The sequence below is a fragment of the Elephantulus edwardii genome, unplaced genomic scaffold (assembly GCF_000299155.1).
Source record: "Elephantulus edwardii isolate Elephantulus edwardi_28Jun2011 unplaced genomic scaffold, EleEdw1.0 scaffold00027, whole genome shotgun sequence".
NCBI classification, from domain to species: domain Eukaryota; kingdom Metazoa; phylum Chordata; class Mammalia; order Macroscelidea; family Macroscelididae; genus Elephantulus; species Elephantulus edwardii.
In genome coordinates this window covers 15,874,565-15,893,305 of record NW_006399777.1, presented here as the reverse complement: position 1 = coordinate 15,893,305, position 18,741 = coordinate 15,874,565, and the positions used below count along the sequence as shown (strand labels likewise).

Genomic DNA, 18,741 nt, shown 5'->3' with positions numbered 1-18,741 from the left:
GAAGCTGGGCTGTTCGTGACCTGAATCAGCCTGCTGGACCTTTGAGAGTCCCTTTCCCACTCTGGCCCTCAGTGTCCTGTAACTGTAAGAGTTGCAATCAATCAATCAATCAATCAGCGGTCAGAGTCAACAGAAAATCCAGTGACCTTTGATGTTCTCCCAGTTTTGTACTCTAATTTCTTGACCAGTTGTATTGGATCCCCTGTGCAATTTATCATTGGGCCTGACCCCTAGACTTCCTGACTCACAGGAAAGGCTCAGAATTCCCACTTCTACCAGTTGTGGATCCGGGACCATCCTTTGGGCAATCAGGTATCTGATCCCAACAAAGAACTCCCCACCTTGTAACACTGGAAGTAAGAGCAAAGCGAAGGTCTCTCTTCAGACTCACATCTCCAGAGCATCCCCTAATCCTTGCTGTCAGCTGTCATTCCCCACCCTCACCTTCTGGATGGACCAGTGACGGGAGCAGGAAAGCCTGACTTGTAGTGCTCTAGCTGGGCTGGGAGGCTTGATCCAGCCACCCCAGCCCCGAAGCTTCACTTACCCTCTTACTAACCATTCACTGGGCTCAAAGATAAAGCTGATTTCTACATCGCCATCAAATGAATATCAAGCACCGGAAGAAGTCCTCTGTCCCCAGGTGGCTCCAAGGTGGAGTGAGATAGGAAGAGGCGGCAAAGTACAGAGAGAATGCTAACGGAAGCGATGTCCACCACAGAGAAAAACAATTAGGAAACAGGATTCATTCTGCTTTTGCATTCATACCGAATCTCCAAACTCAGGGCTTATTTGTTTAATCTACTTTGACCAGCAGCGTTATTGCACCGAAAATTTCTAATGAGCCGGGCTTCCTAGTGCAAAACTCGAGCATGTTTGGACAGTGAAATAAGCTTTCACCAGCCGATGGAGAACCTGCTAGTTCCGAGTACCATCTTGGCAAAGGAAGTTACCTCCTGGGATGGTAATGTCCAACAGAGGCACTATCCATCCCTGTGCCAGTTCTTCGCTGGCATCGCTTCTGATGGACCTGGAGTCGTTCGTGACACTTAAATACAGATTTGAGGTTGTGTTAGAAGATGTTTCGTTAGAGGAGAATGGCAACCCACCGCCAACCCTCACTGCCTAGGCCTTAACCCACACACATTTTAGAAGCTCATGTCGTTTAAGCTGAGGTATCACAGGGACCCCAGGAGACTGCCTAGCGTCTCTAATTCTTTGTCTGTACCCTTTGAGGAGTAGAAAGACAATGAAAGAAATGGATTGACTTCTGGGATTGTGGATTCGCCCTAGGCAGCTCCAGGGTTTTCTGTTTGACGCTCTATGCTTCAGGGAGATTTTGTTTGGAGAAAGTATTGCACAGCTTAAACGAAGTTTGTAAACCACTAAAATTAGAGTGACATTTCCGTGACGGTTCTATTTTTTCCCCAGTGGTAAGGCATTGAACGTTTTCAGTGCATCAGAGTAACTTAGGCAAAACTAAGCTAACCGTGTTTGTTGTTTGATGCAGTTGAGTTGACTTTGACCTTTGCAGCCCTATCCGTATACTGCAGAACAGAGCCCTGCCAATCTTACACCATATTCATGATCCCGCCAGGCTTAAGCACATTATCGCAGTCCACAGACAGTTTTGTGCCATCTGCTAATCACAGGTTACTGACGAGTGTCCCACCAATCCTGATACCACATTCTCTTTCTTCTACTCCTTACTCATCATAGAGATTGAATAGGTACAGCGTAAAGACATGACCCTAGTGCACACCTTCCCAGATTTTAGACCAGGCAATATTCCCTTGTTCTATTTGAACAACTGCTTCTTGGTCTAAGTACAGGTTCCACATGAGCACAATTCATTGTTCCCGAATTCTTGTTCTTTTCTTTTTAGTCTTTATCTTCATTTTCCAGGGGTGTCTCTTGGAGACAGCATATTGATTATTTCGTTTTTTCATCCAATCTGTTACTCTTCTTCTCTTCAGTGGTGTTTTCAAACCATTCACATTCAGTGTGATTATTGAAAAGCAGGTTTTTTTTTTTTTTTTTTTGTGTTTTTTTTTTAAATATAAAGAACAAATTTTAATGGGAAAAAATGTACTAAAACAAAAAATATTGAGAAAAGTAGCATTGTCTTTCATTTTTACTAATCTGTTATTTTACCTAATACACTTAATCTTTCGAGATACGTAGTTTTGATTAAAGTATATGAAGAAAATTTGACCTCTATACATGTGTAGTTAGAAATGACAATATTTTAATAGTTTTTTCAGATAACTGTTGCTATTTTTTTATTGCTATCATTTTGTTGAGTTCTCGTTCTTCTCAATGTTATCCATGATATATTATGTCCCATGAGGTCAAATCCCTTTGCATAGTCAATAGCACGAGTAGGCATCTCTCTGGGATTCACTGCTTTCAACCAAGATCCACCTGATATCAGCAGTGATGCCCCCTGGTCTACAGCCTCTCTGAACCCAGCTTGAATTTCTGGGAGTTCCCTGCGCATGTGCTATTCGCCTGTTCTGGAGGACTACTCTTCAGCTAGATTTTACTCGTGTGTGATTTGAAGAGCAGTCTCCTCCTGTCAAGATTCATGGCCAGGGAGGGTCGCCTTGAGTCAGAGTCAGCTGGGTGGTCGTGGGAAAATGAAGCATTAGGAAGATGACGCTAGTTTCAGTGTGGTTGTGGAGAAAACAGCAGATATCTTACACAAGGTCCAAGAGTAGTAGCTGGGCCTTTTGTTCATAGGGTCGCTATGAGTCACGCTTGACTCGACGGCAATCAACAACAACCCCCCCCCCCTTTAGGATTACAGCACAGCTTCTTATCACGAGGCCACCTGAGTGGTTTACATATACTAGCTTCTTTGAGGCAGAAGAATAAACAATCTCTTTTCGTGCAATTTACAGCCTCTGAAAATCTGTCGGTGAGCTATGGTTCAATCCCTACTTGACACAGTAAGTGAATGAGTTAGCAGATAAGCTAGAACATGCAAGTCAGGTGCATCAGGTCTGATGGTCTAGTGGTAAAGAGGTGAGCTACAATCCCAAAGGCCTGTGGTTCGAGGCCACAATCGAGGACAGACAATCTCCTCTTGTCCTATTAACTGCCTCTGAAAAACCTCTGAAGGGTCTGTTATGGATTTGTTTTGACTCTCTGGTACACAAAACCAACAATAACATGCAGAGATACTATGAGAAAAGAAGTGACCAAGTCTAGAAAGTTCTGTGAGTCTCAAACCAACATTCATTTTTCTTCGGAATCACATGGTCATCTCACTGTCATCCTTGATTTTCTCGGTTACTTCTCAGAAGAGCTTCAGGACATGTCATGATATCACAGGGGAATAATCTCTTCCCTTCATGCTCACCTTTGGGGAACTCAGCCTCAGGTCTTACTTTCTCCAAGAAGTTCTTACCCATTGTCTCCAGTGGGCAACATGCCCATTGTTCTTCTTAAAGGTATTTTTTGAACCAATTCCCAAGACTGGACATTACTGTTCACATTCGCCTTGGAGGACTGTGCCCAGGTATTGATCTGCATCTGTGGACGGGAGAAGACCCAGAGGAAGAATTTGTGCATGGCCAACTTCCTTGGCCTAACAGGCTGGATTTAACGAGGATCAAGAAGAGCAGTAAGTCCGCTGGGCACATCCTCAGAAAATTTAGAACATAAGGATTAACACTCGTACTTCACAGTTGAATAATTCAAGGCTCCAAGAAGCTGTAACCCACCAGGAGCAGAGAGCAAGCAGATGGCAGAGGCACATACGAACGCAGCCTTCTGTAGCATAGGGCGTGCCTCAACTCTAGCCCTCTTTTTAAATGTTGGTGAATATTTGCTGCCCTAGATTAGAGCCCTGTTGTTGTTGTTAGGTGCCGTCAAGTCAAGTATGACCCTTGAACAACAGATCTGAACTCTGTCCTATCCTGAGCCATCTGCACACTTCCTGACACATCAGAGCCCATCAAGACAGTCACTGTACCCATCCACCTAGTCAAGGGTCTTCCTCTCCTTCGCGGACCCTCTACCTTTCTGAGCATGATGTCCCTTTCCAAGAAATAGCTCCTCCTTTGCAACCTGCTTGACGTACATGAGGAAAGTCTCACCATTTTTGCCTCCAAAGAGCACTCTAGATGTACCCTCTCCCAGATACATTTGTTTGTTCTTTTGGCCGTCCATGGGTGGTCAGCTCTCTTCTCCAACACCACAGCTCAAAGACATCAGTTCTTCTTTTGTCATCCTTATTCATTGTCCACTTTTCAGATGCATAGCAAGTGACCAGAAAGACCATGGCCTGAATCAGACACACCTTAGGCCTCAAATTAATATAATTACTCCTCAACAATTTGGAGAGGTCCCTAGCTGCAGACTTTCCCAGTGCAATATGCCTCCTGATTTCTTGACTGCTGGTACCGAGAGTGTTCATTGTGGATTCAAGAAAGATGAAGAGGTTGACAGTTTTAATCTTTTCTCCGTCTAGCATGGTGTTGCCTATCGCAGTGTGGTAAGAATCTTTGTTTTCATGCTCTTTTCAGTGATGCCTAAGAAGAACAACAAAATGAATCAGAGTCAAGTTTGACGGCCCCAGGCAACAGCACTTCTGTAGGGCATGATCCAGTCCATTCCACTCTTCAAATATTTTGGTCTCCTGTTACTTTCGTAGCTGCTATCATGCCAGCTTCCAGTCTGGGGCAATCTCATGCACTATGGCATGAGATGATGACAAGTGTCATGTGCTGTCTCTGTGCTCAGGTGTGAATTAGACCTTTGTGTTTCATGCCATCCTATGTATGTCGAAGTAGAACAATGTCAGCAATTCCAAGGACTGATTTTTCAGCGATAGCTCTTTATGTCTTTCTTCCAAGGTTCCTCCACGTGGAGTTCAAACTTGAACCTGTTAGTGGCCGAGAGCACTCACCATTTACACCACCCATGGACTTGCGATCCACACAGACCAAATTAGTTTTGAATAATGTGTGTTTAGTTTTACTTTTCTTTAAAAGTACTTGCACTTACTTTTGCTATCTTGAAGGAAAAAAATATTTTACCATAATAAAACTATTTCTTGTTTATTGTTAAATGCACAAATGGATTATGTCTAGTAATGTAGAAAGAATTCTTTTAGCACAAATATAAATTCATTTATTCAGAAATCGTTTTTAATAAGCAAAGATAATAAATGAGAACTTAGTAACACACTTAGAAAAAAGCATCAGCTCATTTTTACATTTTGAAATCTTCAGTGCTTAATTGTTGCAGGAAATTTCCATATCAAATAAGGAGTGAGCAAAGTGCCTGAGAAAAAGACTCTAGAAATAAGAGTGAGTAACTGAAAAATCAAGGAATGTAATGCTCATGAAAGGTAATCCTCAGACGAGCCTGCTTTGTGGCAGTGAGATTTCTGCACGCCAAGGCATTTGGGTTTATTAACTTTTGAAGCAGATCTATTGTACTCTCTCAGACTTGCTTTGAGTCTCAGATTCTGAGTTCCAGGGTCTCCGTGGGGCCCTAGGAGGGCTGGTGGTCTGCTAGGCCTATGTCTGCTGTCATTGACAGTGACAGGTGAGTCTCCTGGTCACTGCCCTGTGTCACCTGTGTACTGTAGCTGAGACCATCCTGTCCTTATTCTTTGTCCACATTTCATCTGTCAGTCCAGACAAGAACATTCTGTGCTCTGTGTGATAAATTTCCTTGGTTCTGTCTGCTTCAAAAGCAATTTGGGAGTAAGATCTCCCCAACGCCTTCTTTGGCAAAGTCAGGAACAAAGGACTCTCTCACCCAGTCAGCCTTCATTTGTCTCCATCCCAGAGCCCCCTGTGCGGGAAGTTTCACTGTCTCTCTGCTTCTAACACATTTAATGGCCCTCTCATTATGACTGGGGGCTCAGAATCAGAATCTCCTATTGTTGATGCTGTTTGATTCGTAGTTGATTTTCTCTTGGTGCCTACTCTTCACTTCTTCCCTCCTTTCTAGAGTTCCTCTTGCTAAGAAAGGGCAAAGGAGGATTGTGCTGCAATTTGTGAACGTCTCTTCTTCAGGCCAAATCCCACTTTCTTAAGTCTTGAGTACCTTTTGTCTGATGAGCCCACACCAATTTCTTTATCTCCTCTTTTCTATCCAAAACCAAACAAGTTTCTCTTGGGCTGAGTACGTGTCAGAATAAGACTTCACCAAATTTCCAGTGGCTGATTCTTCAGAAGTACATCTCTCAGATACTCTTCCTTGATACCTTTGAGTAGACACCCAACCTTTGGTTAGGAGTGAAGCATCTTAATCGTTTGCACCACCCAGAAGAATCCATGATTGTTTCTTTGCTAAACTTGAATAATTGAAATTATTTTTTAAAAAATTTTATGTTGCTTTGCAGACAAAATTTATATGAATTGTGTTTCATTGATGGATGTTGTGTTTCACACATTGTTTCATTTACGTTGTGTTTTGTACAATAATTCTTATACATTATGTTTTGTAAAATTAATCACCATTGATCTGTGTACACTATCACCCTGTCTTTTCAGGTCCTCACTGGATCTTTACTAAGTCCTTCACCCCCTCCCTCTAACCATCAAACCCTGAGACACCATGATTTCCCATATCCCCACCCTCAGCCTCCTTTCTTATTTGGATAGTCATGCATATCTTACTAGTTATCCTTCACTTTTTACAATAATGGTATTATGTGGTGTTTTTCCTTATGAGAGTTTTTCCTTATTTTTACTTATTTTTCACTAAGCACAATGAATGATCTCTCTTGTTATTGTGTGCTTTTGAATTTCCTGAGACTCACAATAATCCTATGTACAGCAGCTCTGAAGACTGCCCTATCCTGAGCCAATCTCACTGTGTCCAACACACCTACCTCCAGTGCTCCAGTTACCATGTCAATCCATCTCATCCGGGGTCTTCCTCTCTTGCGCTGTCCCCCTACCCTTCTAAGCATGATATCCTTCTCCAAGGACTGGTCCCTCCTGGCCACATGCCCAAAGTATGTGATACAGAGCTTCAAAAATCCTAGCCTCCAAGGAGAATCTTGGTTTTACCCTCTCTAAGACAGACCTATTTGTTTTCTTGATGGTCCATGGTATATTCAAGACTCTTCTCCAGCACCACAACTCAAAAAGGCATCAATTCTTCATCTGTCATCCTTAGTCATTATCCAGATCTCTGATGCATAGCAAGTAGTCATGAAGACAGTGGCCTAGATCAGACATACCTTAGTCTCTAGACTGACATTGTTGCTCTTCAGCACTCTGGAGAGGTTCATGAAAGCAGATTTTTCCCAGTGCAATTCATCTTTTGATTTCCTGACTGCTGGTGCCAAGAGTGTTGATTGTGGAGTTGAGCAAGCTGAAATTGTTAACAACCTCAATATTGTCTCCACCTATTATGGTGCTGCCAATTCGCTCAGTGGTGAGAATCTTTGTCTTCTTGATGTTAAACGTCAGTCCATATTGTACGCTACAATCCTTGACCTTTTGCAGCAAGTGCTTCAGGTCCTCCGCACTTTCAGTAAATAACGTTGTGTGTGTCATCTGCAGTGTTTCTTTTTCCTGTTTGGACAACTGATTCTTTATAAATCTATAAAGATAAGATAGATAGATAGATAGATAGATAAAAGGAAAAATATTACTTCGTCTGAGGATGCAAACTTACAAGAAGTGGGGGGGGACTGGTCAGGATTTACTGAAACCACCATAGTCAAGGGCCATTGAAGCTGCCCTTGTGATCTTTCCAGCTCTCCTAACATGATTGAGTTATGCAAGAAACTGGTGTTTGAGTGGATTCCAGAGCTTGTCTTTCTTTTCAGTTGTGCCTAAAGGTTTCATTGTACCTTCCACACCAGCTCTAGAGGTGACATTTGCACTAGGAAAAGGAAAGAAACAAATTAATCGCCGCAGGTAATCCCCATGGCAGAGCGCCAAACGTAAGCTGCCCTGATTTTCAAGAGGGAGAAGGATATTATTTTCTCTCATATGCTAAATCCCATTTCAATTAAAATGTAAAACATTTAGAGTGACCTGTATGAGAATATAGAGCCTGCCAAAGGATCTGTGACTGTTATTGCACTGCTCATCAATTGGAGAGATGACAGAGATGCAGGTAATTATGAGGGTTACCTAGTGACATCTTCTCCCAGATCTGTGAACTGCTGCTTGGCTGCTGGGGAAGCCATTGTTATCTCTCATAACAGGAGCAGATCCTCTCATAACTTCTAGGCTGTTGCCCTGTGATTGCTTCTTTACGAACTGACCCCCAACTCGGCTCCAAGGACCTAATAGGCTTGTCCTTCTGTTCCTGAGGTTTAGATCATGCTTGACACAATGTCAGAAGGGTGGAGACCATTCTATTGCATTGTTAGGATTAATCTTTACAGTTTTTAGTTATTCAACTCTGAAGGAAGAATGGTCCCAAACAGCAACATAGTACTCACCTAATTAACAACATATAACTGAATACAGTTTTCAATATGGACTGAAGCTCGATATTAAGAAGACAGATTCTCACCATTGGGCCAATTGGCAGCACCATGATAGATGGAGAAGAGATTGAGGTTGTTGGCAATTACAGCTTGCTCGGCTCCACAATCAACACTCTTGGCACCAGTAGTCAGGAAATCAAAATATGAACTGCATTGGGAAAATCTGCTGTCAGGGACCTCTCCAGAGTGCCTAAAAGTAATGATGTCAGTGTAGAAACTAAGGTGTGCCTGATCCAGGCCATGGTGTTCACACTTACTTGTTATGCATCAGAGAGCTGATAGTGACTAAGGATGACAGAAGGAAAAACTATGCCTTTGAATTGTGGTCCTTGAACATACCATGGACCGCCAAAAACAAAACAAATCTGTCTATCTTAGAGAGGATGAAACCAAGTCTCTCTTTGGAGGCTAGGCTTTTATAGCTCTATCTCACATACTTCGAGCACGTGACCAGAAGAAACCAGTCCTTGGAAAAGGACATCATGCTTGGAAGAGTGAAAGGACAGCACAGGAGAGGAAGACCCCAGATGAGATGGATTGATACAGTAGCTGAGACGATGGGGGTTGGTGTGTTGGAATTAGTGAAACTGGCTCCAAGCTCAGAGCTGCTGTATGTACATAGAGTTGCAAAGAGTCGCAAGTGACTCGACAGCATATAACAACAATAAATGATGTTTCTGTTTAAATTTGAAAGGACAGTCTAAGCTATATAGGGGAGAAGTGGGAGGAAAGAAGATTTCCAAAAACTATTTGGTCCACTATCTATCTCCTGAATACATCAGAATCTACACATGATCTAGACTGGCTTCTAGATTCTTCTTCATCTTCCCTGAGACACCTTCCTCCTCTCTCACAGTGCTTAGAAGGCAAGACAAGATCCTCTGTAAGATGACTGGAAGCCATTCATAGTGTTAACCGCTTAGCCCATTTCTAATCTGGACACTCAGTTGCATTGTATTTGACTCAGAAGCAGCATTTATCCAGCCTGTTCCCCTAGCGATGCTTATTTCTATTCAACTTCCAGGCAGTCTCCCCCTCCGGCTTTTCCCTCCTCCCTCATTGGGCTTTCCCAGGCTGTTTTACTGTTTCTTCTTCACCGCCTGCACCTCAGCTTCTTCTGTTTCTGCTCACTTTCCACTTTCTTGTTGATCTCTTTTTGTTCCATGACTTTAAAGAACTTTGAGATGCTGATGCATTTATCTTTAAATTTTGTGTCTCCAGACTATACCTCTGATATATCCATCAGCTCATGAAGCATCTACCCTTGAGCATCTAAAGAACCACTTTCCTTTAAGATCTGCAGTTGATCCCCTAGATTTTTCGCGAGCACTGCTTCTACTAAAGTCTTCTCTGGTCCCAGAAGGTAGCAATCCCATTCGTCCAGGTGCTCAGGACAAAAACCTTGGAGCCATTTTGATTCTTCTATTTCTGATCTAAGCCATACCATTTTTCAGTTACCTGCTGTGCGTCTGAAAGTTGGACAATGACTAAGGATGACGAATGAAGAGTCACGGTTTTTGAACTGTAGCATTGGAGAAGAGGGCTGAATGTCCTGTGCTCTGTGAAAAGAACAAGCAAACGCATCTCGGAGGAAGTACAACCAGGGTTCTCCTTAGAGACAAGGTCAATAAAACTTCCACTCACATACTTTGAACATGTTGTCAGGAGGGGCAAATCTTTGGCATAAGAAGACGTTATACTGTAAAAGCTGGAGTCAGAGAAAGAGAGGAAGACCTCCAACATGGTGGACTGGTGCAGTGATCAAAGCAGTGGGCTCAGGCCTGTGTTGAAATCTTTAAAGTGGTGTAAGAAACAAAAGGTTCACATCTGCAGTTTATAGCGTCACTGTGGCTAGATCTGTTCTTCATAAGGTCATTATGGGGCATACTCAACTCAGTGACCCCTAACAACAACAGCATAACTCATTGGCCTCTAACAACAACAGCATGACTCAGTGGTTCCTAATAACAACAACAGTGTGACTCAATGACCCATAATAACAGTGTGACTCAGTGACACCTAACAACAACAAGGTGACTCAATGACACCTAACAACAGTGTGACTCAGTGATCCCTAACAACAACAAGGTGACTCAATGGCCCCTAAAAACGACAACAACAACAACAACGTGACTCAAAGCCCCCTAACAATAACAACAATAGCAACAGTGAGACTCAATGATCCCTAACAACAACAGTGTGACTCAAAGCCCCCCAAAACAACAACAACGTGACTCAATGGCCTGTAATAACAACAGTGTGACTCAGTGGCCTCTAACAACAGCGTGACTAAATTACCCCTAACAACAACAGTGTGACTCAAAGCCTCCTGACAACAACAGCATGACTCCATGATACCTAAACCTAACAACAACAATGTGACTCAATGACACCTAACAACAACAACATGACTCTGTGACCCCTAACAACAATGTGACTCAGTGCCCCATAACAATAGCAATGGGATTAAATGACCTCTAACAACAACAATGTGAGTCAATGACCCCTAACAACAACACGACTCAGTGACCCCTAACAACACCTCCATTCCTTCAACACCCTATGTCCATCAAGGAATTCCAACGATGTCCAGAATCTGACCCCCTTCACATCTCCACATCTCTGAATGTGGTCCAAGTAACCCAAAATCAGATAGTTGTGTTGTTGCAATAGCTTTCTGCTTTCACATGTATGTCTCCACTCTTTGAAAGGCAACAGATGTGATACTGCTAACACGGAAGTCATCCCATTTCACTGTTCTTTTACTCCACACTGTGGCTCTTCATTTCATCAGAGTAGAAGCCAACATCTCTTATTATGCCCCCAGTACCCTACATCTCTGAGCTCATCCCAGCTCTGGCTCCGTTGTCCACTCTGCTATTCACTGAAACATCAGGCTGCTCCCAAGTTAGAACCTGGGCCCTGGATGCTGCTTCTCAAATATTCTCCCCCTACACATCTTCCTTGTTCCGTCCTTCATGTCCTTGAAGTCCGTGGTCGAGCATTCTGCTCTGGAGGGCTTTCCTGGACTTCATGGTGTGTACCACAGCCCTCTTCAAACTGTGACATACTGCGTTCATATTGTGACATTCGGTAAATCTTCAACCTTGCCCTATTTTTAAAATATCTTTCACACAATGGAATACTATGCAGCACACAGGTGCAATGATTTTGTAAATTATGACCTAACTTTGGAGGGTCTGGAGAGCATTATGCTGAATGAACTAACTCAGTCCCACAAGAATAAATATTGTATAAAACCATTATTGTAGAATGAGTATGAGGATCCGAGAGGGGTGGGAGAGTCTGGAAGTAGAGGGATGAGGATGTGCAGGGGGAGGGGGGATTTATCATGCGATTGTACAATTCGATGGTGACAGGGTGAGGGAAATGGAAATAATTTGTTCTTAAAAACAATATATTCAAATTTTGTAAATAAACTAGTAGAGCTTTTTTTAATGTAGGCGGAAAAAATGTCTTTTGGCATACCTTGTGGTTTATGAAGTTACCTTTTGTCTCCAGACTTGCCCTCGAAAATAAGCTCTATGAGACTTGTTATTAATGTGCCATCGAATCGCCTGTGAGTCATAGCAACCCTTTTTACAGCAACTCTGAGGCTTGCCCTGTCCTGAGCCAGTCTCCTTGACTCCGACACACCTACCCCTATTGCCCCAGTTACTATATCAATCTATTCCTCTCCTGCGCTGTCCCTCTGTACTTCTGAGCGTGATGTCCTTCTCCAAGGACTGGGAATCCCAGACACTTGATTGTGCTTATGTGAAACCTATACTTGGATCAGGAAACAGTCCTCAGAACAAAGTGGAGAAATACTCCATAGTTAAAAATCAGGAAAGGTGTGCGTCAGGGATGCATCTTGTTTCTATACCTTTTCAATCAATATGCAGAACAGATCATTCAGAAAGCAGAGGTTTATGAGGAGGGATGTGGAATCAGGATTGGAGAAGACGCATCAAAAACCTACATTATGCAAATGACACAACCAGTGAGACTCGTGAATTGTAATTTATTCAACATTCTATCTCCAAAGCTAAGATGCTGGTACATGGCAAGTGTTCAAGAAATATTTGTTTAGTTGGTTAATGAACTAATCAGTTGATTATAAACCTGGGCCATGACACTAACCTGAGCGGAAGGTAAAATGCAGTTGACGGCTGAAACAGAATGCAAAATGACGTCGGTTTATTAGATGCATATTGTTTCAACTCAGCAGTACCTCACAGCAGGTGAATAGGTAGGATTTAATGCATGTCAAGAGATACATGGAAAGGATTGTTATCAAAGCCAAAGGCCAAAGCCAACTCGTCAGACAAGAGATGAAGGGCGTACCATGGGAACACTTCAATGTTGGCTTTGACCATGAGTTCAGAATCACAGAACAGGGGCACATTTTGATCCAAATGGCCTGTTAGTGAAAGGGATTAGTACACAGATCAGGGGACTTATCAGTCTTACTCATCTTTGTTGCACAGAAAAGCAGAGAGAGAATTGGGCTCACCTCTGGGTCTCACATCTCACAGTGTAGCCGGTGTGGGCTTTGTTTGGAAATGATCCACTCATGGTAGTAGCATGTCCTGGGAGAAATGCTTATGCAGCTGGCCAGTCTTTTCCATGGAAATCTCTGGGAAGCCTTAACTAGTGTCTTTCCATGCAAGAGGAGGACCTTTTGTACAACGTCAAATGGCAAAACTGTGACCAGTAGATGAAGACGCATTTCAGATAAGAAATGTGCGCAGAATGGGAAGCACTTCGTGTGAATGGAGCAGCAATGCCCAGACACAGGGAGTGTCTATCATCAGAGGAACTAGTGCCTTGACAGGGAATTTGTAAGGAGGATTCAAGACCAGGTTCATTACGGTGCTCCCAGGGGACTGTGATCTAGTTCAAGGAGATGAGCCCACCACCCCTGCACTCTACGAAGACTCTTAGCTGGGCTTGGTTGAATAAAAGAATTAGTGAGACAGACTAGAGTCTACTCTGAGCCTTGAGAAAAAGCAAAGGAAGAAAAAGGTGAAATGGGTAGGAAGAGACTTCGATTGCTGTGCTGTCCAAGAAAGGGCAAATACTAAGGGCAGTGGGGCTTGTTCAAGTCAAAGTTGCCCATCAGAAGAGTCCCACCCGTTGAAGATATGGATCTGAGAGCAGCCTGTGGAAAGTGAGGTGTCTGAACAAGAGAGTAGACAGAGCTGCGTAACTTGGCCCGTCAATCGATTGCTCGTCCTGGATCCCAGAGCCGTGTCTGCGTAGTCAACACAAGCTCTCAAATGAGAGCTAGGCACAGTGTGCCTTCAAGCCCCGGTGGACACCGGTTCTAGGTGCTGATAGTCGTACTGCTCTCAATGGGCTCTGGCTGTTGGCCGCTCTGGGCCGTGAGCCATTTGAGAACAAGTGTTCAGCATCACTGCCCTCTGGCACAGTAGTCACAGCACAGAAGATGCTTTGAAGAGCTCAGAGTTGTGGAGAACGCAGGAGCCAGGTTCCCTGCTACCCAGGAACAGTGCTCTGTACCTTCATGTCAAGGTCTCAGAGGAGGATCTGTTAACTTACATCAAGGAGAGTAAATGGCACTTTTCCAAGGTCCCCAGAGAAAGCCCCTCGCAAAGCGGACTTTGAGTGAGGAAACGACCTTCGTCATTGCAGAAGCACCAGGACTAAACAGAGCAGCCCCTGGAGCAGAGCGCTGGCTGAAGGCTCATCCATTACCCACCTCTTCTCCTAGCCAGACAACCCTCATTTATTATTTCCAGATGGTTTTCATTTTACTTACACTGTGTGATAAATGTTGACTCGGCTTGAGAAATAAACAATATCATTTCCAAGCAGAGCTTTCTTTCAGAATCGTTTTGCACAGTTTTGGGAACCATTACCACGTTTCCACGTGTTTGGTGTCTCTATCGTGCATTCATTTGTGTTTGCGGGCTCCTCCTTGCAAATGGCCTTGTTTGGAAATCTCTGGTGGTCCCTCTGTTGTTAGTCCCCTTTCACGTCTTCCTGAGAGATGCTCCCTTGATCTCTTTGGGACAATACCATTTTGCATTCAGTATAAGTGATTTTGGCTAGACCGTCCCTTTGTATATTACACAGTACTTCTGCACTGACCGTTTCTAACGTCCTTTGCCCTCATAAGTTCTCATCTCTACAGAGCCCAGCATGTGACTGCACAGCCTGAGATTCTTTCAATACCTGTTTTTTTCCTCTCAACGACATCCCATTGCTCTGCTTTCCCTACTGTCCAAAACCTAGTGCCCTTGTCAGGGTTGACGCTGCCTCCCTGATTGCTTCTGATTTCCCCAACCTCCATTGTTTCCTTTGAGTGTCCCAGCCAACTCTTGTTTCCTGCCCCTGAAAATGCTCGTCCCTGTCCCTGCCTGCCCATGCATTCTGTTCCTCTGAATTGTCACCTTGTCTCGCCTCTGTTATTCAGGCTCTATTCATTCTACAAGAACCACAAGACTTCCCGCAGATCAGTGTCTGCAGAGAAAGGAAGAGTAGGATTCAAGCAAAATGTCATTACTCTTTCCCCCTATGTCTGAAAGATGATGACGGCCTTTCTCGTGCAATCAGAAGTCCGTTGACCCACCTTGTTTCTTTCTCTCTCTACAGCCCCCTCCACTGTTCCCATCATGCACCAGGTCAGCGCCACCATGAGGAGCATCACCTTGTCCTGGCCCCAGCCGGAGCAGCCCAATGGCATCATCCTGGACTATGAGATTCGGTACTACGAGAAGGTGAGCCAGCTCCCACTGCAGGCTTGTGAGACTCAGAGAAGCTACTGTTCTGTCGATGCGGGACAGTGGAGGCTGAAAGGAGGCAGGGTGGAGGGAATGGTGAGGGAGGGAGATACAGGGATGGAGGTCAGAGGTTCCCTGTATAAATGTATAAACCTCAGCACAGACACTTTATCTATCTATCTAGCTATCATCTATCTATCTATCTATCTCTATCTATCATCTATCATCTATCTATCTATTATCTATCTATCTAACATATTTTAATGAAAGTTTATAAAGAACTTGGATTTCTATTCATTCATTGTTGCACATTTTCCTCCCTGTCACACTCTCCCTCTCCCTCTCCCTCTCCCCCACCCCTCGCCCCAAATTTGCTTTTTTCTTTGGAAAACAGTTCTTTCATTGCACAGACACTTCTTACATTAACTCAGGAAAGAACCTTCCAGCTTTCTGTCTGGACAGCTCACTGTGTTTCCATGAGAAAAAAAAACCACCTTGTTGTCTCCATCACATATTTGCTGTACTATTACAGGTACGTCAGAATGGCCACCTGGTCGCTCAGTCTTTAGAAGAGTCCATGGCTTTGTAGACAGGCAACTAGAAAAGGTTTTGATTGTGTACCTCTAGTATAAGGTTGCTTATTTCTAAATTATATGCACATGCTACTGCATTAATATATTTATGGAGGTTATGGAAATTTGAAAGGAGGAGATGAAAATTAATAGAAACGGAAATTTCTATATTATCTTCCTTGATTGCTCTTTTAGCAGCTGCTTCTGGGGGCTCAGGGCATGACAAGGAGACCCTCTGGATTTGATCCTAGACTCTGCAGAGGAAGCCGGGCCTCACTCCCACCATAGGGAGCTGGAGTGTTTGCAAAAATCTCAGGAAAATATAGTAATCTTTATATCTACCCAACACGTCCTTTGTCAAAACACAAAATTCATCCATTTCCTTTTTTCCCAGCAAATATTTATTGAATTCACAGTTTGGGTCAGGCATCCCCTTCTAGGTATGGGGAGCTGGTGGCCTAGTGGTAAGGAACTGCTGTGCTGACTCAAAGGTGTGGGGTTTGAGTCCACCAGCTGCTGCTTGGAAGAAAGGTTAGTAAGGATAATGATTTGATCCAGGTGGAAGCAGAGGCCCTCTGAAAATGAGTACATTTCCACATCTTTAAGCTAATGGGATTCCCAAGAGGTGGGATTTGTGAGGTTTCAGAGGGTATGAACTGAGTTTATCTACGGTGTATCACTGTTGATTGAGAAAGGATTAGCTGTGGGTAGAACACGTGTGGAGGAAGGGCAGGAGGTGAAGGTCAGTTCTAGGTATGAAATAACCAGGTGGAGATACAGCTGGGCAGTTAAATACATACTAGGATGCAGAGAGGACTGGAAGGTTGTCAGCAGTGCCAGAGAGAAGCCTGGATTGAATGTGCTCATTTGACTGCTGTCACCGTACTTACGTACTTACGCAAGGGGAAGCCATGAGCCTGCATAAAACAGACCATTGGTGGGTGAGCGGAGAGAAAAAGAGGACCAAGCATAGAGGTAGAATGAAACCTGACACCCCAGAAGCAGGAGTCCCAGGGTCTAGTGCCTTTGTTAACTAACCAGCCTTCAAGTCCTGGTCAAATTCTGAACCCCTCTGGGTGGCCATTTTCACATGTGTAAAATTATAGCAACTTGCACCCCTCAAAGCAGAAGGCAAGGTGGAGTCTAGGTCTAGTCTGTGAAGAGGTATGCCCTTCAGCCATTGCATGTGAAGTTGGAAGCCAAGTGTCTAATTAGAGAATGTAGGGATTTTTTAGACAGTTCATTGCATTTGGGTAAATGATTGTGATTTGCGAAAACTAATTTCTGTCGAGTTGATTAATATCCATTTGACTTGATCTTCAAGACCCTGGTGGCACAACAGTTAAACCCACATATGCAAACCGAAAGGTTAGCAGTTCAAAACCATCGATTCTCATGGACACACAAAAGGTGGCATTCTGATCCTATAAAGAGTACAACCCTCGGTGGGCAATTCTACGCTGCCACATAAAGTCAATTTGAGTGGGAACAGATTCCCCAGCACCTAACACGTGTTAGATGTTTTTGGTCGTTTAATAAAATGTTGACTTTCCCAAGTGTTTTTAATAAAGTCCCATAGCTGTTCAGACAAGTTGACCATGGGACTTATTATGTGACCAGAGTTGACCAACAGTTCAGTGAAGTGTCATGTGTGGCTAGTCTTTGATGTACTGTCAGGACCCAGCAACGCTCTGTCCAGCTTCCTTGTCCACGCACGATGGACGTTTAGGCCTCTGGAAAAGATAATTCAACTTCGAAAAACAATAATGCTTTTTCACTAGTGTGTATCTGTCTAGTGAAGTGGACTTGATAACCATTTATCTCCCTTTTCCAGTCATAACTCTGAGAAGCAAATGTTAGTCTTATTGACATGACTGAAACAACTTAAGTTGTTTAAAAAAAAACCTCCTATCAAACCCAAAGCTATCCCATAGTCACAGAGCTAAGAGATGAAGCCACCATGGGCTGGATTCTTTGTGCCATTTCCAGTGTCTCTACTGAAAAGGTTTATAGGGTCGCTATGAGCCGCAAACGACTCAACTGCACATAACAACAACAACTACTGAGAAGATGCCTCAGATACCATTTGTTCTTCCTCTTCAGTTGTTATGCCAAGGGGCAGTCCCTTCTCTGAGCTGTTGAGATGAGATGAGTGGTTTCAAGACAATATAAGGACCAAAGCCGGCTGTGTCTTGACCTCTTACTCCCCAGACCACCTGAAAGCAGCTCCATTGTCTTTCACTTTACTTTAAAATCTCTTCCCTTGGAAAACTGTGATTAACCTCCATTTCTGAGGCTGTGAAAGAAGCTAAAGCTCCCATTTCAAGTCCTTTCCTTACTTCACAGTAATTTTTACTAATTATTAACAAACACACATGCACGGCAGCTCAATGCCTGAGGCGGCTTCCACACCTCAATGAAGCATATTATTGTTCCTCCGCCAGAGGATAGAATACTTTCCTTGGGAACAGAAAAGCCTTTGCTGAAGAATTGGTTACAATTCCGTGTGTTACTTGAGAATGTGCCCTCGCTTATAAAGTCCTTGGCTCTAAAATCCATTACACTGCTTGACTGTTGTGAATATCAATACGAAAATAAGACATCACCCTGTGAAGGTGTTTTGATAGAGAAACCAAGATAATAATAAGTGTTCCAATTGTGTACCAGATCATACAGGAATATTTTTTTCTATCCTGTAAGGGCAAATACGTTTTGTCAGGTGTTCCCAAAGATGATGAAGCCAAGTCGCAGAAAGTTTCAATTCTTTATATGGACATGGGTTACCAGTAAGGCATCAAAAAAGTGAAGACTGTAGGCATTCATTCTATTATGTTTTAAAGACAACACCTTCAGAGCTCAGTGTTGAACTAGATGCAATCATGTTTGATTCTGAGGATTTGAAAGTTAATGTGGCCTTTGAAATAGGAGACTGAATCTGAATTTT

General features: G+C 43.4%; 1 protein-coding gene across 1 annotated transcript in view; it reads left to right on the top strand.

The window, feature by feature from the left end:
- LOC102855158 (ephrin type-B receptor 1-like) overlaps positions 1–18,741 on the top strand; it is a 233,049-nt gene that overhangs the window by 53,214 nt on the left and 161,094 nt on the right. The window contains exon 3 of the mRNA XM_006883369.1: positions 15,098–15,222. Within this exon, the coding sequence (XP_006883431.1) occupies positions 15,118–15,222 (105 nt within the window). The 5' untranslated portion in view covers positions 15,098–15,117. The remainder of the gene's footprint in view (positions 1–15,097; positions 15,223–18,741) is intronic.